This window comes from Chionomys nivalis, chromosome 16, assembly GCF_950005125.1.
Source record: "Chionomys nivalis chromosome 16, mChiNiv1.1, whole genome shotgun sequence".
NCBI classification, from domain to species: domain Eukaryota; kingdom Metazoa; phylum Chordata; class Mammalia; order Rodentia; family Cricetidae; genus Chionomys; species Chionomys nivalis.
The window spans coordinates 745,317-772,319 of NC_080101.1; the positions used below are offsets into that span (position 1 = coordinate 745,317).

Genomic DNA, 27,003 nt, shown 5'->3' on the forward strand with positions numbered 1-27,003 from the left:
ACTTGGCAAACAGGATGGTTTCAGCAGGGCAGGGCAGTGGCCATATGCTTCAGATTTGCCTCAGGCCCTACTTCATGTCTTAGTTTTCACTTGTTTGTATAATCTGGGTCGTGTTGGTTCAGGAGGTGAGATTTGGGGAGAATGATTGCTGTTCAGTATACTTACAGATTGTGTTAGCCAAGCACCTCATCATCTCATCCCTAAGGGTTGCTTTTGCTATCCTTGCTATGACCCTGCTTAGGGGGAAAACATGTAGCGTCCTCTATAGTTGCTCACATATTCTTCTGATTGGTCATTTACTGCAGAAAAACAACCTATTTTCTATCTTTAGAGAATGCAGAACATTAGTTTATCTTCTCCCATTACAGAATGTTCATGGGTTACACTGTTTCTTTCACGTTATGTACTGCATAGTTAATGAGAATGGTGCCAACCGAGAGTGTTTATATGAGTGTTCATATTGGCAAAGTTCTAGACCCAAATGCTTATTTAATTTTTTGTGTTTGCCATTTGGCATAATGGGTCTCTGGAGGTAAATGGGTAAATAGCATAGAGGGGTGCCAGTCTGACTCATTTAGGGTGATGAGGGTACTGCTGAATAGGGAGTTTGCTTCCTGGACACAGTGTAGTTAGTAATGGTAACTGTCAGCAAGTTCTTAAATAATGTCATGCCAGCATGTTGTTTGTGTAGCTTCTGTTTGAGAATACCCAAGAGAGAAGAAATATTGTTCTACTGATATGCTGTGCCTCTGTTGAGAATTGTGGTGTATGTAAATATGTATATTCTTGGTTGAATTCTCCCCATCTTTAGAAACAAACTTGTTTGATTGGTGATAGATAAATTTTTATGTTTTGCACGTGCTGATCTTCTTTATTCTCTTCTTTAACAATCATACTCATTATGTTTATAACAGGGTACTGTTGACATGCAACTTGCAAAACTCTAAAACTACCTTATGCAAAGGAAAGACATGATAAAACATTTCTTTTCACAAATTCTGTGTCTGAGATGACAAACAATATAGCTTGGTACATTCCAGATTTAGTTTGTTGCTGTGTGGGTATCTAGGCTTAGGAACTTGAAGTTATTTATATGTGGTTACACTGATGAATCTAGGTACTAAATTTATTTCAGATGTGTATCTTTCGTATTTGTTTATACAGGGTATCTTGATGTAACCTAGACTGGCCTTGTAATCTGCCTTTCTTAGCCTCCTGAATACTATAGATATAGATAGATGTGTACTACCACACCCAACTTTCAAGATTTAATACCAGTCTGTTACTACGAGGGCTGCAGGAATTCAAGGGAGGCAATTTAATGTGTTTTGACATAATCAGGAAAAATCATCATGGAATATAACAATACAATATAGGAAATATGGGATTAGAAAGCATTACACTGTGCTTGGAGACAAACAGTGCTGAAATAATAATAAGCATTTATATACTTTTTAATATAACAACTCTTTCAGTCCTCAGAACAGCCCCTTAGATAGGGACTGTTATTTACATTACAGTAAATGTAATGCTTGACTTCTCTGGTCTGAAGGGGAAGAATTGTACTAGTTAATAAATTTAGGGCAATGTCTTGTTGCTAACATATCAGGCTTCCTAGATACCCTCTAATTTAATGTTTTGGTGTTGTTTTCTTTTCCTACCTTTATTCTGTGCCTCTTGTGTTTTATTTTCACGCATCCTCCCCCCCACACAAATTAAGGTAGGAGTGGAAAGAGACTATTACTTTGTTAACAGAGTGATAGAAGTGTTCCCTGATGTTGCATTCATCTATTTAGAACCCTGGTCTGTTGGACGCTTTAAACCTGTCCAGTCTCCTGTCAGGTTTGTTTTACTCCAGTTAGTTCACTTTTATATCACATACTTTGGTGTCCTCTCTGCCTTCTTGTGTCCTGCTTTTTCCTGTGTTTGTGTTGCCTGCTCATGCAGAATGCGTCAGATGGGGGGAACATGAATCAAATAATTCCAAGCTAACTCCAAATAGAGTATTCTAAGGTTTTTCTTTATTAAAAGGGAACTCATGGATCACAGTGAGGAAATAGGAATGGGGTCCAACATCCAGGTGTGGCTCGCGGGAAGAAGAGACCCAGTGGGGTGAGACCGTGGCTTTTTGATACCAACGCCTAAGCCTGGTCCAACCTCTCAAAAGCCATTGGCTGGAGGAAGTTCCCCATCATCTCCCCCTTTTGTCTAAATGAGAGAGTTCTAAACCCAATACAAAACTATATACACTAGGAACAGATATCAAGTATAAAAATTAGAATTACAACCAGCATGAACAGCATTAAGCAAGAAACATATGCTAAATGTTTTAATAATTATTTTATCCTAAGGAGTCTAAGTCTTGTATTAGAAATGGCTTAGCTAAATAATAAGAGGAAAGTAACTACGAGTATCTAATCTTTAACCCAATCGAAGGCCTGAGAAGGAGATAATATTACTTGAGTAGACAGGAAGTGCAATCAAGCAGTTTCCAAAATGTGCAGTAGATGACAGAGACAACTGGCTACCTGAGTAATCACCCTAAGTCTCATTTGCAATGTTGAAGCAACCAACTTTGGCTAAGGCCTAAGTAACTGACAGACCATTTTTAGAGGCAGGAAAAATTTTCAAAACTGTCTTACCCTGTCTTGGCAAGTTTTGGCAGCCTTTTTTTCTTGTATCTTGTTTGTCCAGTACAGACACCATGCACCATGTCAGTGGTCAAGGAATGGACAGTTCCTTGCACAAAGGCCAGTTGTGCCAAGAAGAAAACAAGCTCCAAGTGGAGTGTCTTCAGTGCTCAACATTCTCTTCGGAATAGGTTGGTGCTCTCAGGAGCAATCATGTCTCGCATCATCAGAACCCTAAGTTATTTAAATGCCATGTTCTATAGCTCTTTGAAGTGGTTGAAGATTATCTATCTATGCAGAGTACAATCTCTAGGTATCTAAAGAACCTGATTAGTCTAACTATAAGTATGACAAACATAGATGACTACTTATATATAATTCTTAATACCTGTATAACTTAAAGGCTAAGACTTCATGTCAGAATATTAAACAATATTTAAACACTGTGTAGTGAATGAGGACAATGACCTCAAAATGTAAACAGTGTATCAGTATCTTGATCAGAAGTAGAAATATATAGTGCAATATGATAAATATATCCTAAAATTGTATCAATATACAAAATGTCTTAAAGAGATGTAGAAACATACATGCATACAATCTGACAAAATAACCTTTTTTGAAATCTCTGGGCCTACATAATTTCCAATCCAACCCCCAACCCTTTATGAGTAATAATCAACCCCAAAATCATATCCCTAACCCTGAGGACTAACTTTGGCAGAGGGGACATCATCTTCTAGAATTGCTTATCTGTCTAGTCTCCTGTCAGGTTTGTTTTTCTCCAATTAGTTCACTTTTATATCACATACTTTGGTGTCCTTTCTGTCCTGCTTTTTCCTGTGTTTGTGCTATCTGCCACTTCTGTTCAGATTGAATCCTTCAAAGTCCAGGCAATATAAGTCTGCCCCATACTGTCAGCTGTCTCCAGCAGCTTCTGTAGCTTTTCCTTGCCCTTTATAGCCTTTATGTGCACTATTAATACTATAGTACTTAACTATTCTGATACACATTAAAATGACAGAAAATGAAATAAAACCAGACCATTAGAACTAACTGCAATTTTGTAAATATTTCTGTAGTTTTAATTTTATTGTAATATCTCTGGGCAGAGAAGATAGGAAGCAAATTGGAGATATGGGGGAGGTGTCATTCCTGTAGAAATAGTTCTGAGGTAAAGGTGAATGGGCACTGGCACTAGTATTGATTTTTTTTTTATATGTATTGAGGGTACCTGGAAAGATGGCTCTCAATCAGTTCATTAAAGTACTTGCTTCTTTCAAGCATGGGAACCTAAGTTTGCATCACCCATGTAAAAAAGTGTCTGTGACCCTAGCTGTTGTGCAGGGGAGCTGGCAAAGACAGACAGAACCCTGGAACGTATTGACTGTCCAGCCTAACCAAACTGATGAACTCTAAGTTCAGTGTTTCAAAAATAAGAATAAGCAGTTGAGGGAGACACTTATCGATCTTTGACCTCCAATGCACTCTTACTGACGTACACACGCATACACATACAGGAACAATCACACACTGTAGGGACATAGCCCCACCCATTGGGGGCGTGTTCGCCTTGGGCTAATGTTTACTGATAAATCTGCCAGGTGTGATCCCAGCAGCCCTTTTTTGCTCTGCTTTTCCTGTTCTCCGCGGGAACCTGTGGTCCTGTAAGTCTATTTCCTTATTAAAGCTGTATATATTTTTATAATCTTTCTGCATTCATTTACGCCGCCACAACACACAAAGTAATTAATGAGTGTTTTGAAATTGTCAAAGGATCTTATTCTTACCTTGTGCTCGATGAGGCATTTTCTACAACACATAAAAGTTATTGCATATTAAACATGATGCTGAGTGGACTGACTCCTGTTGGTGTAGCGGCTCACCTAAATTCCAAAAGTAGAGAGCACTGAGCACTCCAAATGCAAAGGATGTTGGGAGGAAGTGTCTTTCTGACCCAGAACCTGCACCACCACCGTGAACTGCTTATGCTACACAGTGGGCTCTGTTGACATCCAGTGCGGAAGTGTAGTCCCGGTTCCTCTGTGAACCAAGGAGGAAAGCACTTCACCCTCAGTACTCAGGGCTTTCCTAACCTCCCTTTTCCTTCACCCTCAGTACTCAGGGCTTTCCTACCCTCCCTTTTCCTGTATTTTTTTTTCAAGACAAGAGTCTCTCTCCACAGAGCCATGACTGTTCTGGAACTCAGACTGGCCTTGAATTTGGAGATCTGCCTGCCTTTGTCTACCAAGTCCTGGGATTAAAAGTTTGTGCCAGCAAGCAGTCTATGTATACTTTCTCTAGGCCAGCCCCTATCATGTACTCTGCCCCACCCTCATTAAATACCTTAATGTATTTTATTTGGTGGTTAAAGCTGGGAAAGTTAGACTAACTGGTATTTCTTGGCAAGCCATCCAGTTTGCTGAGTGCTGCTTGTGGAGCATTCTCATTGGAGTCATCTAGAGATGATACCCAAGTTGCACTTTAAACCACATAGGTAGAAGAAACAGACAAATAGCAGAACCTCCTCAGTTTGGACATTCACAACATCTATTAGAATGAGTAGTGAAGGCCTACAGAACCTGTCATGGTGGCGTCTCCAGTTGAAAGTCCAGGAAGAACATCTCCATGTTTGACTTGTGACTTCTTATCCTCATCTACGTTTTTTGCTTGCTTGTTTGTTTGTTTGTTTTTTATATTGTAGGATAAACACAGTAGCTGTTGGTAAAGATTTGCTTTCTAGCTGTTTATAAGGATGGAATGGTTTTAATACCCTTAAGCATTTCTCCCTGTCACTGGAGTGAGGAGTCAGCCTGTCCCAGGAGAAGGTCTCAGGGGACACTTGATAAAGATTTTTAAGTTTGAGAGCTTGTTATCGGAATCAGCTCTAAACAACACAACAGTTCACCACTATATTTTGTACATAGTGTAAGCAGAGGATTAATGCATATCAGTAGCTATCTTGAAAGGTATGTTTTACTGCTAGGTCATAAACAGGCTTTACTCAGTGGAAGAATAAAGTATCACTGAATTAAACTACTAAACACCCCCATCCGCTGGCAGCTGGAACTACAATCCCATTCTAGCAGAGCTGCTCAGTAAGTCCCGGCTGAAGGCTTACATTAGGAATTTAGCTATCTCATTAAGAGTGAGCATGCTTCTTAAAGATACTGTTTTTCATTGGTTCTCCCAACAGCTCAAGACATGGCTGCCCAGTGTGTCACAAAGGTGGAGCTAAATGTTTCCTGTGACAACCTTTTGGATAAAGATGTAACATCAAAGTCGGATCCTTTGTGTGTGCTGTTTTTGAGCACAAGTGGTCAACAGTGGTATGAGGTAATATTATATAACTTAGGTGAAAAACAGTTCACATGTCTTTTTTACAATGTTAAAAGTTTTTTATGTTAGTGTATTTTTTGTACAAATTTGTCCTTGATGGCACAATTCCTCATGTTCATAGAGAAATTTCCAAAATATAAGTGGTAAATAGCCAGTGACACGGCTCGATGGCTAGATGACCAGACAAAACAATTTGTGTTTGATCCCAAGAACTCACATGGTAGTATGAATCGACTCTAGTTTTCAGCTGACCTCTGCAAATGTATGTCCCACACATGTGTACATACGCGAATTTTAAGAAGAGAAATTTCCTTTGGTCTTCATTCTTATGTATAACTATAATTATTAAATAAAGATGTTAAAATAACTAAGTACTTCTTGGATCTGAAAAAAGCTTTTCTTGTGTTTTTGGGGTGAGTACAGGTTGAACGGACAGAAAGGATTAAGAATTCTTTGAATCCCAAATTTACTAAGACATTTATTATTGATTACTACTTTGAAGTGGTTCAGAAACTGAAATTTGGAATTTATGACATCGACAACAAAACTATTGAACTGAGTGATGATGACTTCTTAGGAGAATGTGAAGTTACTCTTGGACAAGTGAGTACTTAATTTTTGCTACCTTTACTTTTGTCTGGATGTTTGTTTTGTTTTTAAGACAAAATCTCTCTACATAGCAGAGGTTGTCCTCATGCTTGCTATGTGTAGGCTTTAACTTATGGTAACCTCCAGCCTCTGCCTCCAGAGTGTTGTGATTACAGGTATGTAACTTCACACCCAGCTATTTTGTATAGATTTTAAACCAAAGAGTTGAGTATTTTTGATAAACATTGTGACTTAATCAGTGTTCTGTTGCTGTGAAGAGACACTGTGATCACAGCAACTCCTATACAGGGAAGCATTTAATTGGGGCTTACTTAGAGTTCAGAGGTTTAGTCCATTATCACCATAATGGGAAGCATGGCAGCATGCAGGAAGACGCTGGAGAGGTAGCCCGAGTTCTACATCAGGATCCACACTCAGCAGGATGAGAGACACGCCCTGGCTTGAGCATATAAACCCCCAAGGCTTAACCCCAGTGACACACTTTTTACCACAAGACCACACCTAGTCCAACAAGGCCATACTTCCTAATCTCTGTCAAAGTAGCATTACTCCCTGATGGCCAAAGTATCAGATATATGAGCCTATGAGGACCATTCTTATTTAATCTACCACAAGTTGTTAGTGTAATTTTTAAAGTTGGTAAGTCTATAATAGACCTCTTAGACAATAATTGCATTACGTTTTTGTACCTTCCAGACGAACTCCAGTGATATTCTAGCTAGAGCAATGGTTCTCAACTTTCCTAATGCCGTGACCCTTTAATTCAGTTCCTCAAGTTGTGACTGCCAACTATAAAATTATTTTGTTGCTACTTCATAACTTTAACTTTGCTACTACCCTTTCCCCTGCTCTCTTCTTCCCAGCACCGTACATGTGTCATTTAACTCTCTTCCCCCATAAGCCTTCAGTGGCACCTTAGACTTCTTAGAGCCCTTTCCTGGGCTAGCACTGTCCGTTGGGTCATTTTATTCTTTAGTTGTCTTATTTTATGTCTTAGTATATTATGAGCACATAGCGGTTTGTCCTTTTGCTCCTATCTCTAATTTATGTAGAAAGATGATGATCATTTGTATATATTGAGAAAAACACAGAGAAATTAGAGTTATTTAATTTTCTCCGAGTGGCAGTTATTCTTCAGAGTTGCTTTTCTGGGTTTGTTTTCTAGGTTTGAATCATTCGGCAGTCCTACTAGTTCTCATGTGTCAAGGGTAACATGGAACTGATCAGTTATATTGTTTATGAGTAGTATTTTAAAAAATAAGTAGAGGCATATTTATTAATTGCAGAATAAAAATCACAATATAACCAAAAATCTAATGAATTTGAGAGACAGTTTCAAAGAGCCTCGACGTATTTTATCATTTTAAGCAATGTGGTATTTTCTAGAAACTGCATATCGAAGTTCTGTGTCAGTTGAAAAATTGAATCACAGTTATTGAGTATTCTGAGGCTCACCTTTACCTTCAGGGGTTTTTCAGCCCAGTGTTTTGTGTAGAAGATGAAAATATGTACTGTTTTTTCCATTCTGAGGCAGGCGCTAAAGTTGTAAGAAATAAGTCAACAACCTAATGGGTAGGGCAATAATAGCTGCTGGAGTGAAGTTTTCGAAATCTTTTCAAATGGGTTTTAAATGTGGAAATGCATTTTAAATGTTTTTAAGGGGTGCAGTTTTAATGTTACTCTTTCTGATGACTTTAAGTGAACTTTATATTCAACTTCTTTTTTTTTTTTAAGTATGCGTACGGCAACTCACGTGATGAAGTATTACTTTCTGCTTTTGACAGGTTGTTTCCAGTAAGAAATTAACTAGACCACTGGTGCTCAAAAATGGCAGACCTGCAGGGAAAGGAAGTATTACGGTAAAGATAATATCTTTTACTTCAAGGCATAGTCTATTAAGTCTGATAAGACGATGCATAACACACAATCTATAGCCATGCCTGACCAGTTGGTCTTGAACATTGCAATTCTGTTCACCCTGGCCTAATAGTCACCAGAAGTGAAAACTGTCTTGTTAACAGAAGAAAAAAATGAATTGTAGGAATTCCTCCCTTCAGTTTATTTTCAGTTGTACATCGAGGTCAGGTGCACCTCTTCCATGAGTTCATAAGTTAGAGAGAAGTCTTAGTAAACGGCATGAGTCAGTTTGGCTCTCTGTAAAGGAGACATGGTCCTCCTACCATGACCAAAACTTCCATGACAGGTTTTATTCTAAATGGATGTTATGGCATGGCCATTGAACTTAGTCTTATCCAGGAGTGGTGATGTGTTCTGTGACGCGGAAGCCTGGTAACTACAGTTGTCAAGTACATTTATCTCAGCAGCTGTGTCTCTCTTAGATTTCCAGAAGCACACGAGTATTTAGACTGTTGAGAGGGTTGACTTTCGTCAAACTGCAGATCAATAGTTAAGACACTTGTTTCACTTCAGATCATATAAGTCTTGTCTTTTACTAAGGATTCCACTGAGAGTGGCCGTTCTTAGCCTTAACCCTTTCTTTTTTCTGTTTTTGAACCTTGCTATAGTGGAGGCTAAAAACAAAGATAGGTGAGATAGCCTGGGATCTGACTTAGGGTAGAGTGACTCTTCCAGTTACACTGAACGGAAAGTGCTGGGCTCATATTCCAGTTTACAGTTCTCTAGAAAGAATTTATTTATTCTTCCCTCTCAATGTGTGCAGAATTTTCGCTGGTTTTATATTCTATGGAATATTTAGTTTTACAGAACCACATTTTTTGGGGGGGTCTGGTTATTACTTTTTTTTTTTTTCAAGACGTAGTTTCTCTGTAGCTATGGAGCCTGTCCTGGAACTAGCTCTTGTAGACCAGGCTGATCTCAAACTCACAGAGATCCACCTGCCTCTGCCTCCCAAGTGCTGGGATTAAAGGCGTGCACCACCACCGCCTGACTGGTGATTACTTTTATTCTTGAACATTCTTGACCATATCCACAGTGGAAGTATGTTTACAAACACACTGTAATAACATCTGCATACCTCAGCCCTGCTACACACACCTGAAACAGCTGGCTGAGGAGCTGCATTAAAAAGAGACTGTCAGAGGTAAGATGCTTGCTTGACTTGGGCTGTGATCTAGATTCAATCGCCTGAACTGCTAATAAAATAAAGTAAAATAAAATAAAAAGAAAGTACTTAATTCATGAGTGCTTCATAGTCTCTCACTGACTTATGTACTTGTAGATTTCAGCAGAAGAAATCAAGGATAACAGAGTGGTATTGTTTGAAATGGAAGCTAGAAAACTGGATAATAAGGTAGGTTTTGTGTATTTCGCAAAGACATTATAAGTTTTTATTCCAAGCACTGGTTCCCTTTTGAGATAAAAATGCAGTTAGCATGAACTGTTCATCTGAACATAGCATTCTCCTTTCTCCCTCCTCTTTCCTTTTCTCCCTGTCCCTCCTTCTCTCCTGCCCTTCTCCCTCCCTCCCCCCCAGATATGCTTAAACAGCACCTATTTCCCTTTAGCTTTTTCATAAAGATGCATTTAAAGATTAAAAGAATACAAGCATTAATGTTACTGTATGATCCAGAAAGTATTTTAATAACCTCTGGGGGGAAAGCAAAAAAACCTGTGGCTTATTAATATTAATTATAAATCAGTTAATCCTTTTGCATTTCAATACTGAATATGCCATGGTATACAGTGTTCTTCATCATTTTTGTTTATCTTAGAATTTAATGTGAAAGTGTCTTAAGACCAGTTCCCAGGGGCTTTAAAAATTAACATATAACAGCCGGGTGGGCCTGCCTTTAATCCCAGCACTCAGGAGGCAGAGGCAGGCGGATCTGTGTGAGTTTGAGGCCAGCCTGGTCTACAGAGTGAGTTCCAGGACAGCCAGAGAGAGCTACAGAGAGAAAAACCCTGTCTTAAAAAAAAAAAAAAAAAAAAAAAGCAACTATCTCCTATCTATAACATTTTCTCTCTTCCCAGACACCATGTCATTTTGAGCATGAATATTTTGGTTTGTTTATAAAGACCCTTTAAAGTGTAATTATTTAAAATACCTGTTAAGATAATTTTTTATCTATAAATTCTTTGTAATGTCTTTCTTTTCTTGCTTTCTGTCCCTCACTCCCTTCTTCCTTCCTTCCCCACCCCACATCCATTCATCTGTCCATCCATCCATTTAGGAAACAGATTCCTTTTTCCTATAGAAGTCTGTACATTCAACATATGGCTAAATAAATCCTTGTGGCATCATTTCTCTTGGTTTATTCTCTTCTGATTTCAGTGAGCTTGTCTGATGATATCTTGAATTGCTAATTTTCATCAGTTGTGATGTGTCACTCCACCAGGTGCTTAATACTAAGTTAAAAGTTTCGGTGATTTTAATGCCTATTGATGATAGCTCCCTACATATATTATCTTACAGGTCTCCGAAACAGTGGTATTACTCTACCAGAGCTTCATTTCCTAGTAAGAATGTTTCTATAGAGAGACATTTCCCCAAAGTAAATACTTCCCTCTCTCTCTCTCTCTCTCTCTCTCTCTCTCTCTCTCTCTCTCTCTCTCGTGGTGTGTTATGAGATTTGTTTATTTTATTTTATGCACGTATGTCTTTTGCCTATGTGTATGTGTGTGCACAGTGTGTGCATGAAGCCTGTGGTGGTTAGAAGAGATGTTCAGTTCCCCCAGGAACTGGAGTTATGAGTGGTTGTGAGTCACATGAGTGCTGGAAATTGAACCTGGGTCCTCTGTAAGGGTAACAAGTACACTTAAGTGCTGAACCATCTATCCAGCCCCAATATTTGTCTGTTGATTATTTATCATTGAAGTATGTTCTATACAGGAAAGACAAAACATTTGATACCTTTTGTATACATCTTTTTCCCTGAATAAGTTGGTTCCCTAGCATCCTCCAGATATGACTGCTAATTTTGTTGTTTTATTTTATTCTTTAAGTAACTACATACTCATAGATTTATTTATTAATTTTTTTTTTTTTTTTTTTTTTTGGTTTTTCGAGACAGGGTTTCTCTGTGGTTTTGGAGTCTGTCCTGGAACTAGCTCTTGTAGACCAGTGTTGTAATACAAGCAGTGGGGCTGCGTCCCCGGCACCCGGCTGCCCGCATGGCTTATGCCCCGAAATAATTACACGGAAACTGTATTCTTTTAAACACTGCTTTGCCCATTAGTTCTAGCCTCCTATTGGCTAGCTCTTACATATTGATCTAACCCATTTCTGATATTCTGTGTAGCCCCACGAGGTGGCTTACCAGGGAGATCTTAACCTGCATCTGTCTGGAGTAGGAGAATCATGGCGACTCCCTGACTCGGCTTCTTTCTCCCAGCATTCTGTCTGTTTACTCCACCCACCTAAGGGCTGGCCTATAAATGGGCCAAGGCAGTTTCTTTATTAAATGAAAGTAACTCCTCCATCAGACCAGGCTGGTCTCGAACTCACAGAGATCCACCTGCCTCTGCCTCCAAGTGCTGGGATTAAAGGCGTGCGCCACCACCGCCCGGCCCATACTCATAGATTTAAACAATAATTGCTAACTACAACAAGAGAATTTTGGTTGATATTCAAATTATCCCACTCTCAGCCTTATGTTGGAGACCCTTTGGTACAAAGAGGAATCTGTAGATAGTCCCCTTATCCATCAGGTGACATGGTATTCAAAGTTAATTTTATGTAATTTTTGCCCCAGACTGGCACTTTAAAAAGAGCCTGGTCTCCTTTTAGTGGTTGTGCATTTGGGACCACGCTGGGGAAGAGGGGCTCTTACCATTTGCTATTGCTGTCACTCATGGTTTGTTTCTAGGCCCTTTTAGTATACAGATCCAGAGAAAGTACCTAAGGTTAAGTGTGTGTGTGTGTGTGTGTATGTGTGTGTGAATTTATCTGCCTGTCTGTGCACATGTGGCAATGGATCCCTCAGATCTAGAGTTACAAATGTCTGTGAGGCCTGGTTTTGTATGCTGGGATCCTAACTCTGGTCCATGGCTGCACAGCAAGTGTCCTAACTGTTGAGCCATTTTGTCTCCAGCTCTCCGCCCCCACTGGTTTTTAAATTTTTCTAGCTCTTTTTTTTTCTTTATTTACTTCAAACTCATGACAGTCCTCCTGCTTCTGTCTCCCAAGTACTGAGATTATAGCTGTGAGCCACCATGCCTGATAGGAAAGAAGGTTGGTTGTTTGCTTGTTTGTTTGCTTGTTTTGATGCAGGGTCTCTATATGTCATCCAGGAACTCACTATGTAAACCAGGCTGGCTTCAAACTCACCGAACTCTGCCTGACTCTGCCTCCCAAGTGCTGTGTTTAAAAGCATGTGCTAGTATGCCTGATGCCTGACATTTTTTTTTTGTTTTGAGTAAAACTAAATGGCCAGGTATAGTGGTGCATGCCTGTAATACCAGCACTCAGCTGAGGCAGGAGGCTCCTGAGTTTGAGACTAGTTTGACTACGTAGTTAGACCTGATCTCAAAAATAAAAAGAACTAAATCATAATTTACACAAATATTTAAAATTCATATACACACTCACAGGGATTTACTTCTTTTGTTATTCTACCTCTTTTATGCTAAAAATCATAATTCTTAATGATATTAACACAGTCACATATTGTTTTTTACTTACTACTTATTTCAGAACAAAGTATCAATGGTATAAGTAACAGTTCTTGAACTACAGTGTGAGCTGAGGGATATGTATTCCACTCAGGTGGAGTTAAATTCTTACATTTTAATGAAATAATTAATCTCTGTCACAGTGACATACGATTTCATTTTGCACTTGTTATTAGGGATTGCTTAAAAAAAGCTTTGATTTAAAATCATGTAAAAATTGGTGTATGGTTCAGTGGTGGAATGTTTACCTAGTCTGTTATGGCTCTAGTATAGTCTTCATCACCACATACACACACAGAGAAAATCGTTACACTGTAATTTAATCAAGTGTGGCACAATACTTGTAGACTTGACACTCAGGAAGCAGGTAACACCTGTCTCTAAAGAAACAAGCCCCGTGATTTCAAACTAAATCTGTAAAACAAAGTATATCCAAGAGATTTAGTTTCTCTTTCTAAATCTTTCTGTTTTGCTCTGTTCTTGGTTTTCCTATAAACAATATTTTCAAACGTTTATATTTCGTGACTTTAACTTCATAAGCACTAAGATTTTACATGTGTGTATGTGCACATACATACATACATAGATGTGCACAAACTTATACATATGTGAACATACCTATACACATAGGAGTTTACACATACGAGTACTTGTATGTTTGTCCATATTCTCTATATATTTGCATAATTGTGTTTGGGTTTATATTTATGTTATCTACTCCCAGCCCTTAAGTAATCTAGTTCAGGAGGTACATACTATTTACTGCTCCAGTTGGCGGTGTGAACCTGAGAGAGTAGGACCTAAAACTGAGGCAGAATAAATTCAATAACCAACATTATTCAGAGCATCAGACAATTTATACTCTGAGGCTTAAGAAAAATCATGTAAGTAAGGCTTTCAGTCATAAGGACAAGCCACACATAGCAAAAGTATGTTTTTCCATAAAGTCATATGAATAACACCACCTGAAGTAAACTCATTTCTATCTGCTCTACCTGGGAGGAGCACAAAAATACATTCCAAGAACAATTCTGTGTTTTTGAAGAAACTGAGGTCACAAGACTTGTTTTGTTTTCTTGGAGCTTTCTCACAAGCACTCAGAATTCCCTCGCATGTCTCCATTCTTGGACTGTGTTTGACACATGCTTCTTTCATCCCATTTTTTTTTTTTTTTACTTTACCATATCCTAGGTGTCAGTCAAGAATCTTTACCTTTTGCATTAATATTAATATGGACAAGTTAATGAACTTTAAACAAGGGCTGCTTTTTGACCTTCAAAATGCTATTAAGAATGCATGCTTTGCCTTTACCATGGGATTATTTTCAGATAAGTCACAAAGCATGTAATGTGTGTTCTTTTTAAAGTTAACTTATGTGTTAAGACTCTTATCAGTTGTAAAAAATAAGCACAAAAAATTTCTTTCATTGACTTAAGATTCTTAGAGATAAGGTTAAAAACTAGTTCCCTGTAGTCACTGTATTATTTTTCACTGAACCAAAATATGTTATTTGTTTGACATTAAACTTGCTCGAAAGAGAAATAGTCCTATCATAAGTCTTTAAAGAAAAAGATTTTATTTTGTTTATATTTTATGTGTACATCTTGAGTGCCTACATATGTGTGTGTGCACCTTGTTTATTCCTGGTACCCACAGATGAAGAATAGGGAGTTGGATCCCTGGAAATGAAGTTACCAGGCATTAGCGCTGCCTGATGTGGGTGCTGTGAACTGAATCAGGGACATCTAAAAGAGCTGCAGGTGCTCTTAATGATTGAACAATCTTTCCAACCCTAACTTAGGTCTTAATTAAATACTGAGGCTAGTTTAAGACTAAATATACCTTCAGTACAGTGATAAATCTACATGTATTACTTGAGGTATTAAGAAGTGCCATCTACTTTTAAAAACACTAAGTAATATGAACGTAGCAATATATATGTTTCAAAATGAAGATACGCAGAAGTAACATCAGCATATGGCTGGATTTAACCGTATGGAGTAGATTATACGTCATGACAGTATTTTATCTGCATGTGATGAAGACAAGGAATAAACACTTTAGAGACCTCACTGTGCCTAAGCCTTGTATAGGAATACTGTGGTGAGGTATAGAGGTAGCGAAGATACAGTTTGTGCTTTTGATTTCTGCTATATACTCTATATATACCTCTGCTCCTTTGTGTGAAGAAAAACATTTGGTTAGAATTGATGAAAGGGAGTCAGATATGGAAGGAAGAGATACAAAGTTAAAGCCCAAATCTATCATTTAATAAAATATGTGTACTCTGGAAAGGGTATTAAGACCTTCTAGTCTCCCTTCCCATGGCTAACTGCCCTGTCTGTCGTAGAGTTGATATGATTAATGTTTGGGGTATATATTTGTATTTAATACTATGTGAATAGAAACTTAAAGTGCTGACATTAAGCAAAAACACACTTTATCAACATATTTTAAAGTACCATGTTTTTGATATTCAGGATTATTCATCACAAATGCCTTAATATTCATCCCTAGTATATTTCTACACATTTTTAAGTTAGCATTAGAGATGATGGGATTGATATTTACAACCAGTATATCTGCATTATGGAGTTGGACCTGTGAGGTTTTGTATGTATATAATCATGTATAAGGTGTGTTCACACAGGGTTTAATAAGAGAGTGAAAACTGTTTGTTTAAATATAGGATCTGTTTGGAAAGTCAGATCCATACTTGGAGTTTCACAAACAGACATCAGATGGTCACTGGCTGATGGTTCACCGAACAGAGGTAAGTACTTGAATCTAAAAGTAGAATAGTTGTTTTCTTTGACATTATTATAGTAAGAATTTTACCCCCTCCCCCATATATATTTTAAATTTGGAACATGGTCTTTCACATAACCTTGCCTGTTCTGGAACTTACTGTGTATACCAGGTTGGCCTCGAACTCAGGGATAATATTCATTTTAATTCAAGTATATATGCAACCAGAGATACATCAGTATACTCATTTGCTTACTCTTTTTTCTTAAAAAAGACACACTGCTTATTTTCATTTTTGGAAAACTTTAAATTGTATAAAGAATACTAAATGTGTTCTTGCTTGTTCTCTCTATCTCTGTCATACACACGCACATACTTAGGAAGACAATTTATTTTTCTTTTGGAAAGCCATCCTGATGTAAACTACAAGCATCTCAATTCCCTTTAAATGTTACATAGGTACTTTCGGAAGTAAAGGCAACCAGGAGTGAGGATACACACCTTTAATATCAGTACTCTGGAGGCACACAGATCCCTATGAACTACCTTTGTCTACAAATTAACTTCCAGGCCAGCCAGGCCTACATAGTGAGACCCTGCCTTAAAAGAATAAGAGCATGCTATATCACTGTACCTAAGGAAATTACCATTGATTTACTAATGCAATTCTGAGTGCAATTCATGCTTAGATTTCCTCAGTGTCAAGCACATTTTATAAAGATGTGTCTTGTCTAGGTTCAAGGGTAGGCTCAGATTTTACATTTCCAATTGGCTCCCAGTTAAAAGCTTATTTTTACCTGCCTATACTTTCATGTCATAGTACAGCTTGAATTACTGAGACTAGAATGGATTCTTGTGTTTTTGTTCACAACTACATCCACATCAAACATTATGTCAGGAATCTTCCATATGTTCAATCTTCATGGTGTTCAGACTACACAGTGCTGATGATGTCAGGCAGTTTGTTTAAGATGGTAACCATAAGCTCTGAGAATCATAAAGTCCTATGTTTTCCATTTATAAGTTATTTGTAGAGATTAATTTTCTCTAGCATTTTGTCCAGTGGTTTCAGGCACCATTGATGATCCTTGCTCTTTAACCAATTCCATTGGGGCTATACAATAGTAATTTTTGTTTTCCTCATATCACCACTGTATTAGTTACTCTTCCAGTGCTGTGATAAAACACCATGATGAAGGCAGCTCATTGGAGGAAGAGTTTCTCTGGGTTTACAGTTTCAGACGGAAAGAAGAGAGTTCATCATGGAAGAGTGGAGGCTTGGGTACTGGAGGTGGAAGCTAAGAGCTTACATCTGAACCTCAAGCAGGAAGTAGAGAATGTGAACTGGCAACGTTGTGTGTCTTTGAAACATTAAAGCCTGCTTCCAGTGGGCATGCTTCCCTAGCAAAGTCACATTCCTAAACCTACCTAAACAGTAGTACCAATAGGAAAATAAATTTTCAAATGTCCTTGACTGTGGGAGACATCTTGTATAAACCACTGCAGTCTTTATACCTGCATTACCACATATTCGTCTTTATCATTGTAAACACACAAATTGTCATCATACATTAATATTTGTACTGCTTAAATCCAGATTTGATGAGGGATGCAGATGCATCCTGGGTTTTTTCTAGCATCGATAGGGTTTATATTTTATTCTGTCTCAGAGTTAGAAGGGGCCAGTTCTTACCATACTCAGTAGAAATTGAGATCTGAGTGCTAGGTCTATACTAGGGTGTTGTAGCTTTCAGCCTTTTTCAATGGTCAAAATAAGAATACATTCATATGTCTACGTAATATGTAATATTGAAATTTAAAAATTCAGAATCTAGATTTAATTTTCTAATTCATGTTCAACACATCAAGATTTATGTTTTTAATTTTTTAAGTGTATATTGGTGTTTTACTTGCATGTATGCCTGTATACCTTGTTCATGTAGTTACCCATGAAGGCCAGAAGAGGGCATTGGATGCCTTAGTATAAGAGTGACAGATGGTTGTGAGCCACTATGTGGGTGCTGGGAATCAAACCTGGGTCCACTGCTTTTAACTGCAGAGCTATTTCCCCAGGACCCACAAAATTCATCATTATCTTGCTCTATTTTTTTGATCCTCTGGGACTATGGTGAAATGCCTGGCTTCAAAAAAAATCCACAAGCTACCATTTATAAGTATACATTGTTATTTAGGTAGATATATTTCTCAAACACCTTTCTTCTTTACTCAGAATGTACTACAGTTGGACAATTTATTTTACTTACCATATAATGATTATAAAATGTAATCCTACTTTTTTTTTGGAAATTGTTGAGTGATAGAATGGGGATGAGTGGTAAGAATGTCACAGGAACCCAGGAAAGGCAAGAGAAAGATTCTGATGAACTGCGTGTTCTAATGGAGCCTTTAATCTTTACAGGTCATAAAAAACAACCTGAATCCTGTGTGGAAGCCTTTTAAAATCTCTCTTAACTCTCTGTGCTATGGAGATATGGACAAAACCATTAAGGTAATTTGAAATTACTACTCAGGTGTTCTGTAGTTTGCTATGGGATTACGTCCTGGTAAACCCATTATAAATGCAAATCCTCATAAATTAGACTAGAGGTGTAGCTTGTTTAGAGCATTGCTTAGTGATCTTGAGGCCCTGTGTTTATTTGAGGGGAGGGAGGGAGAAAGGAAAGAAGGGAGGAAAAGGGAGTGTGGGAGGGAAGAAATGATGTTAAAATGCATTTAATACACCTAAGTTACCAAATTACACCCACCCAGTACTGTTAAGTGTTGGTATTTACCATGGTGCTCCTATGCTGACTGGCAAGTTTGGCTTGCTGCCACTGCCCAACGTTACAAGAAAATCATCACATGTTACTAGCACAGAAAAGATTAAAATTCAAAACTCATGCAGTATCTACTGAATGATGTCACCTTTAACACCATTGTCAAGTCAAAACCCAGGGTACACTACAACAACTCAGACACTGTGTATACCTACTATAGGTGAATACATTTTTTACCTGCCTTCTAAAGTTAATATGTAAGGTAGCATTTTGTTAAATAAATGATTCTACAGGCATATGCATTTGACTATGTTGTTGTCTAATATGTTGGCTTAATGCTTAAGGGTGCAGCATTATTTTTATTTTAACAAATTTTAAGTCTTCTTTATAATGAAATTCTTTTGCTTAGCAAATATGAAGCATTGATTACGTTCTTTGCCTATAGTGTATACTTTGAAAATAATAGTAGATGTTAGTTATTTTGAGATCTCAGAGCCTTCCTATTGTTATGCAGAAAAACAGAGGAGGAATTGTAGGGACAAAGAAAAGCAGATCACATCTCCACGGTTATTTTAAATATTTTATTTGTAGGTAAAAACAAAGCCAAACCCCAACCAACCAGCCAGTGAACACACACAAACTTCAAACACTCTGTGTGTGTGTGTGTGTAAAACACCAACACACTCTCTTTTTTATAGGTGAGTTTCTGTCTGAGGATCAAACTCAGGTTCTCCTGAGCTGTCTCCTCGACCCTGAGTCTGCCTTAACATAAGTCCTTCTAAAAAACTTTCTTACCCTTACACCTCAATAGATGAAGGTATTGTTGTTTTTTTTATTGTAATTAATACAGTAAAAACAGGAAAGACGATAGGAAACAACATAACCTAACATAACAGCATGATTTGGAGTCAGACCACAGCTGACATCTTTATTTAACTCTTTAACCAGGTAAAGGATGTTAACAGGTCACCTAACCCCTTGCCAATAAAGTATAATTTCTACTCTACGAGAGGGTAAAGATAGAATATTGAAAGTGAAAACATTGTAAAAGGTAAAATAGCAGCAGAAGTGCTGCTGTTATTTTTCTGAGCTTCAGAGGGAGTTGTCCCTAGCTTATGAGAGATTTTAAAAAGTTATTGTTAAGTGTGATTTGTATGTGTCAAAGAACAATGACATGTCAAAGAACAGTGTATATGTCAATACAGGTATGGCATAAATACATAATTATACTGTAAATTATATAAATGTTACTGAGTAGCTACAAATTCTAATTTAAAGACAAATCTAGAGAGGGCAGAAGTCTATACCACGCCTATTTGATTGTTTCTGACAAATTAACAACAAAATCATGTCTCTAAAACATTTTTTTGCTCACAGTGGCATGCTTGCAGGGCCAATTTGTTATAGTAAGTAAATGATTTTCTGTGCTTCGTCTGATAAATGTCTCCATTCTTAAGTCTCTTAGTTTGCTGTTAGTTAAACTCACTTGGTTCTCCACATCATCACTCCCTTTACTTCTCTAGCTCTGTGTTCTCTGCAGTATCAGACAGGTCACATGTACAGTTTACACACTGTTTGGAAGTTCCTTAAAGGTCTGGTGAAGAACTGCAGAGCAGAGAATAAAGTCAGAATCTTCTGTGGTCCATCGCTGTGTTGTCATCTAGCATTCACTGCTTTCAGAGGATGAGAGAAACAATTGTGCATGCTCCCACCTTGCCTGAAGTGGTGTGTGCAGTTTTTGCATATATACATATACTCTTATGTATATATGCAGACATTTAAATTTCACAAGTTCTTCAGGTACTGTTGCTTAAGTAGTGAATAGTACTGGTGTTTAAATTCTCGAAAAGGAAGAGAAGTGGTGTGACTCATCCCACCTCAGCCTTGTCTGCACATCCTGCACTGGAGATGTTAAAGATGTATTTTCTGCTTCTTAAAGTTTTAATTGGTCTAAACTTTTAAAAAACATTTTAGCCCTTACTAAGGTCTAATTAAATCTTATCATATTAAAGTTCTATTTGACTCATATGTAAATCGATGTTCTTTCCATGGAATTTAAATGTAAAATTTTATTTTGCTGTAGTGTAAGAATGTCTGCTAGCTGGTCGGTGGTGGCACGCGCCTTTAATCCCAGCACTGGGAGGCAGAGATAGGCAGATCTCTGTGAGTTCAAGGCCAGTCTGTCTACAGAACGCGTTCCAGGGCAGGCTCCAGAGAAACCCTGTCTCGATCCTCCCTCCCCCCGAAAAGAAAACAGTCTGCTAAAAGTGATCTCATTCAAGCATTAAGATAATTGTTTTCTGCTTTCTTGAGACTTTGCTTCCTTTAAGAAAAAAAATCAATTATTTATTTTTTCCCTTGACAATGTTAGTCAGATAAAGGCTGTTGATTTAAAATTGGGTATTGAAGCTGGGAAGTGGTGGAACATGCCTTTAATCCCAACACTCAGGAGGCAGAGACAGGTGGATCTCTCTGAATTCGAGGCCAGCCTGGTCTACAAAAGCTAGTTACAGGACAGGCTCCAAAGCTACAGAGAAACCCTGTCTCAAAAAACTAAAAATAAAAAAGAAATAAATAAAATTGGGTATTGAATATGTAGGGCAGGAGTCAAACTGTCAGACTTAGTCATGGGTAAAAATGTGCCTGTTTTGATTGAAATTGATCGATTTTAAGTCTATCTGAAGGATAATGAAAATACGAGTAATGAGTGGAAGACTTCCAGTGTACTGACTAGTCTTATGTCAGCTTGACACACACTAGAGTCGTTTGAAAGAGGAGATCTCATTTGAGAAAAATGCCTACACCAGATTGGCCTGTGGGCGAGACTGTGGTGCCTTTTCTTGATTGATGAGTGATGTGGAAGGGCTCAGCTCACTGTGGATGGTGCCACCCGTGGGCAGCTGGTCCTGGGTTCCATAAGAAAGCAGGCTGAACAAGCCATGAGGAGCAGGCCAGTAAGGAATTCCCTTCCATAGCCTCAGCATCAGCTCCTGCCTCCAGGTTCCTGCCTTGTTTGAGTTTCTGTCCTGACTTCTTTTGATGATAAACAGTGATGTGGAAGTGAAATAAACCTTTCTCTCCCCACACGGATCTTGGTCCTAGTGTTTATCTCAGCAGTAGAAACCCTAGCTAAGACATCCAGTTATAAAAAGCAGTCAGTGTGTAGAACTGAGAAGAAAACCATCATTCTGCCAGATGAGCATGTACCTTGGTGACTCACTACAACTTCATGAAGCTGGAAGCCTGGTGGAGCGCTCACCAAGGAGATGCAGATGCTTCTTGTTAGAAGCTTCTGCTTTGAAGCACAGTCTCCTGTGTAAAAAAGATTTTACTTTGTTCCTGTTGCTCACCATACAAAATGCATCTGTTGGGGTTTGTACTTAATTCCTTCAAGTTCCATTTCTTAAAAATGGGAATAATAGAACAGCATCTCCATTCTGTGTAACTCTTAGGTCTGTCTAGAGAATGCACACTGTGTAGACATTAAATTTCCATGTAAATGAATTGATGTGTTGAAACTTTATTAGAAATTTACATCCCTGTAATTGATTTTCAGCTTACCCTGAATACAGCTTGCCTTGAACACAGCACCTTATTTTCCCATTGAAAAGTTCTAGCATTCTAGTGATTATTTACTTTTTCTTCCATCTGCTAGCTAACATATACAGAACAAGCAAACAAAAACCCTACTAGGAGCAAATAAATGTTTTCTTTTTCTTTTTTTCCTGAGACAGACAGGGAGGAAGGAGGGAGAAGTATGTGCATTTAGTAGGATTCCGATCTAAGGCTAGAACTCTAGAACTCTACTTTTTCTTCTCCTTACATGGGAACCGAGTGAGTGTGACCTAGCATGGATACTTCAGTGAATTGACTGTTCTCTTTGCTAGAGTTTTCCTTTGTGTTGTAAGATTTCCAATCTTCAGACCAAATCTGAATATCATGTCTAACTTGCACTTACAAACCCAGCCGCCATGGTGTGCAGCTGATCAGGCATATTTCCTGTAACTCTAAATTATCTAGGATTTAGTTGTGTCATTTTTTAGCTGCTAGGATACTGGTTTCTAGCTCCTACACAGTGATAATTAAGTAAAGCAAATGAATGACTAGACATAATTGCATTTAGCCTTCTACCAGCATCCACAGAGAGTACAGTAAAGGAACTGGTGACTGCTTCTTGTGTGAAATGGAGTCTGTGTTTGTGGATTTCATCTTTTATTGTCTAGGTCCTGTTCTCTGGATAGCTCTGGTTTTAACATGTTCAGCACCACTCTAGATAGTTTCTGCCTGTTCCTCCAGTTAGACATTGATATTAAGGGGTTTCCCCTTATTTTAATTAAAATGGCACATTTATTGCAGCCAATACTTTTTAATAAAATTATGCTGATTAATATATATTTTATTATATTTAATTCCAGGTAGAGTGTTATGATTATGACAATGATGGATCACATGACCTTATTGGAACATTTCAGACCACGATGACAAAACTCAAAGAAGCCTCCCGAAACTCACCTGTAAGTTACACTTTTGCAATTACATAAACGCTGCAGTTTACCTGTTTATTATTTTATATTTTCTTTAGTTTAGCAATTAGTTTATCATGTTTCTATTCTATATTGCATTAAGCCTTAAAATTTTTAAATTTTGTTTAGTATTCATCCAAAATTCATATATGAGGCACGTGTCTTACTGAGTGGAGACTATATACTGGTGACCAGCGCTAGGTGAGCACTACAGACTACAGGGAAGAAAGCAGACTATTACAGTGTGTATCTCTGGGAATAGAAGCCTTTCCTCTTGTAGCTTGAAAGGGAAAACATCATAGTCCAGTACTGGGAGAAACAATGCTATGCCTGCAAAGGAAAGACAGTGCACAACCAGCTTCAGTGGTAGGTGTGAGTCCCCATGGCTGGCTAAGCCAGACAGATGTCCTGTGATCTCTATGTGTACCCTTCCTATTCTTCCATAGAAGGACTTTACCCCTCTCTGCAGAGTATAAAATACTGAAAATTAGGGAGAAGCCCAAGAATCACTGATGTGCAAGTTTAGGTAAACCAAGGAATAGTCATTGATTTTGAAACCTGGAAAGGTTTTTGTTGTGGGGTATCCACCAGCTAAAACTATTCAGACATGAATTTAAACCAATAGAAAAAATTGGTTAGCAGACCCGTGACTACACTGGTGTTTGAGATCCAAGTGTGGCACTGACCCTTTCTTAGGGTGAGCTTTTAAGTACAAAAGCCATGCTCAGGGTTGACATACTCCAGTAAACAAGGGCAGTGAGTCAGAAGCAGAACTGCAGAAGCCAAAAGCAAGGTTAGTATATTTAGAGACTTTCCCAGAACTATGGACTTTGATGAATGAGGTCTTTGTTTTCATTTTGGATGGTGGTGCTGTCTGTTTGCTAAGTTTTATGGCCTAAGTGGTACTTCCATCATGGAATCAGTGGTGCTAAGGTCTAGGGGCCTGTTACACCTCCACAGACAACAGAAGCCCAGCATAAGCTGTGAGGAGTGTATCTTTTGGTAAGGAAATACCTTAGGTTCAAGATTCATGCACACGAGACTACCATTCTTGTCAAGTTTATATTTATATTAGAAGTTTAATTTCTTATGGCCACAGGATTGTGCTTCATGTATTTCTCTTTTATTCTGTTCATTTTTTTTTCCTAAGCATGTTTTTGTTTTGTGTGGCTAACAAGATTAAAATTTAGTTTCTTTTCTTTTTCTTTTAAGATTTGATTTTTAGGGAAAAGGTTTAGTGAAATACATTTTGGTAACTTGGCTATTGCTAGTGAAAATTTTATTTCATTTTCTCCTTTTACAGGTTGACTATGAATGCATAAATGAAAAAAAGAGACAGAAGAAAAAAAGCTACAAGAATTCAGGTGTGATCAGTGTAAAGCACTGTGAGGTCAGTTGTCCTTGACTACTTATAATGACTTCGCTTTCCGAGTTCTTGTGCCAGTGTGGTTTCATATCAAACAAGTCCTTACTGTAAACGCTGGATATTACATGAGCTTGCAATAATCTTGGGGGAAAGAATAGAATTAGAAATAATAAAGAAATCTTTCTAGTAACTGTGCTTCTAAGGTTTGACAACTCTGTGTGTGTGTGTGTGTGTGTGTGTGTGTGTGTGTGTGTGTGTGAATTGGTGTTTGGCCTGCATGTAGGTATATGTATGAGGTGTATGTGCATGTGTGCAGTGATGTGTGGAGCCAGAAGAGGGTGTTAGGTATTCGGAATCTAGAATTACAGACAGTAGTGAGCCTCCGTGTGGGTGCTGGGCACCAACCCATGTCCTCTGCAAGAACAGCAGGTGCTCTTCAGCACCGGCCCATTGGTAACGTTTTAGCAAAGAATAAATAATGAAAGTGTTCTGCTATCTTAGGAAATGTGAGATTGGAAATGGCCGGACCTAGTGTATCTATCCTAGATATACTTTCTTCATAAGCTGTCATAAATGGTGGGGGAAAGCCAAGTTTTACCCACTGAAAGGATATTTTTGTTTGTTTTCTTTCATTTTAGTTTGGTTTTTCGAGACAGGGTTTCTTCTCTGTGTAACAGCCCTAGCTGTCCTGGAACTAGCTCTTATAGTGGCCTCGAACTCACAGAGATAGATCATCTTGCCTCTGCCTCCCTAGTGCTGGGATTAAAGGCGTGCATCACCACCGTCTGGCTCGGATATTTTGTTTTTGTTTTTAATGCTCTTAAAGCTTTACTACTAAATGTTTAAATTGTCAGTATATTGGACTTATTATATAAGACAGTGACTACATTTCTTCTTTTGCCATTGATACTCTAATTTTTTGCTTTTAGTCACAGTGTGAATTATTTTGTATTTTATTTCTTATACATGCTAATCCCAGTTTCCCCTCCCTCCCCTCCTGCTCCCTCTACTTCCCCTCACCCCCATCTGCTCCTCAGAGAGGGTAAGGCCTCCCATGGGGAGTCAATGAATTCTTTTACATCACCACATTGAGGCAGGACCAAGGCCCTCGCTCTCGTGTCTAGGCAGAACAAGGTTTCTCTTCATAGGAAATTGGCTCCAGAAAGCCAGATCATTCATTAGGGATTCTTTCTGGTCCCACTGCCAGCGACCCCAACCAACTGTCCAAGCTACCTACTGTCACCTTCTTTTAGGGGGCTAGATCGGTCTTATGCAGGTGTCCAGGTTGTGTGTCTGGAGTTATTTGGCTCCCACTAGTCAGGTCAGCTTTTTCTGTGGGTTTCCCCATCCTGGTCTTGACCCTTTGCTCATGTTATTGCCCCTCCCTCTCTTTGATAGGACTCTTGTAGCTCTGCCCAGTGGTTAGTTCCACAACTAAGCACTCTGCAGCTGCACCTTTTTTTATTTGCATGTATTGGTTAACCATGATGGGTTTTTATGACATTCTCCAAATGTATATAATGCAATTTGCTCATATTTACCTTGCCCCATTACCCTCTCTTGTTCTCCCAACTAGTTTCTTTTACTTTCACACCCCCCCTCCCGTGTGTGTAACTCAGTGAGTTTAATTAGGGTTATTTACAGAAATGTGAGTAGCATACCAGTGGTGACACCTGAAAAAAATGCCTCTCACTCCATCAGCAATTAACAGCTAGTGAATTCTCAGGAGGGCCCGTCCCCTGATATGTTAACCTTAATACTGCTGTGCTAAAGTTGTACTAAAGTCTTTATAAGTCCTGACACTTGAGGGAGGAGTTCCATGTGCTCAGATGTGAGGTTGAGTTCACGTATTTGCGTCATGTCCTATTCAGCTTACAAACTCTGAAATGCATATATCAAGGAAACTTTTGTTTCTCTTGTGTAGTCGGAGAGTTCTGGTTATTTTTCTTTGGCTTCTTGGGACAGGGTTTCTTGGCGTAGCCCTGACGGTCCTAGACTTGCTTTGTAGACCAGGCTGGCCTCAGACTCAGATGACTGCCAACTTCTGCTTCACAAGTGCTGGGATTAAAGGTGTGCACCACCACTGACTGAGTTCGGCTTTAACATACATGTGTTTTTGTTTCTAGATTACTGTAGAATGCACATTTCTTGACTACATCATGGGAGGGTGCCAGCTGAATTTTACTGTAAGTAAAATTGAGTTTTCTAGCAAATCTGTTAGATATTGCCTCCCCCCCCCCCCCGTATTGCAGCGTTTTTTTACTGCCAAGCTGCCTTTGTTATGGAATTTACACAATCTTTTTAACATGCTTTCCTCATAGACCATCTAGGGTCATCATGAAAGTTTGACTTAGTTGGTGAGTTGATGAATAATCTCTCCCTCTCTTGAGAAAGCAGATATGCACAAACCAGTGGTTATC

The 27,003-nt window shown here is 38.5% G+C and overlaps 1 protein-coding gene across 4 annotated transcripts in view; it reads left to right on the forward strand.

Moving 5' to 3' along the window:
* The window catches only part of Cpne3 (copine 3), a 53,064-nt gene that overhangs the window by 9,592 nt on the left and 16,469 nt on the right, over positions 1-27,003 (forward strand). The window contains exons 1-10 of one of the 4 annotated variants that reach the window (XM_057790474.1): positions 2,803-2,821; positions 5,827-5,966; positions 6,393-6,572; positions 8,363-8,437; positions 9,778-9,849; positions 15,859-15,942; positions 18,337-18,426; positions 23,110-23,208; positions 24,521-24,607; positions 26,710-26,769. In XM_057790474.1, the coding sequence (XP_057646457.1) occupies positions 5,835-5,966; positions 6,393-6,572; positions 8,363-8,437; positions 9,778-9,849; positions 15,859-15,942; positions 18,337-18,426; positions 23,110-23,208; positions 24,521-24,607; positions 26,710-26,769 (879 nt within the window). In that variant the 5' untranslated portion in view covers positions 2,803-2,821; positions 5,827-5,834. Of the gene's footprint in view, positions 1-2,802; positions 2,822-4,281; positions 4,298-5,826; positions 5,967-6,392; positions 6,573-8,362; positions 8,438-9,777; positions 9,850-15,858; positions 15,943-18,336; positions 18,427-20,081; positions 20,101-23,109; positions 23,209-24,520; positions 24,608-26,709; positions 26,770-27,003 lie in introns of those variants that run through there. The other 3 variants (XM_057790472.1, XM_057790473.1, XM_057790475.1) reach the window with 3 other exon arrangements.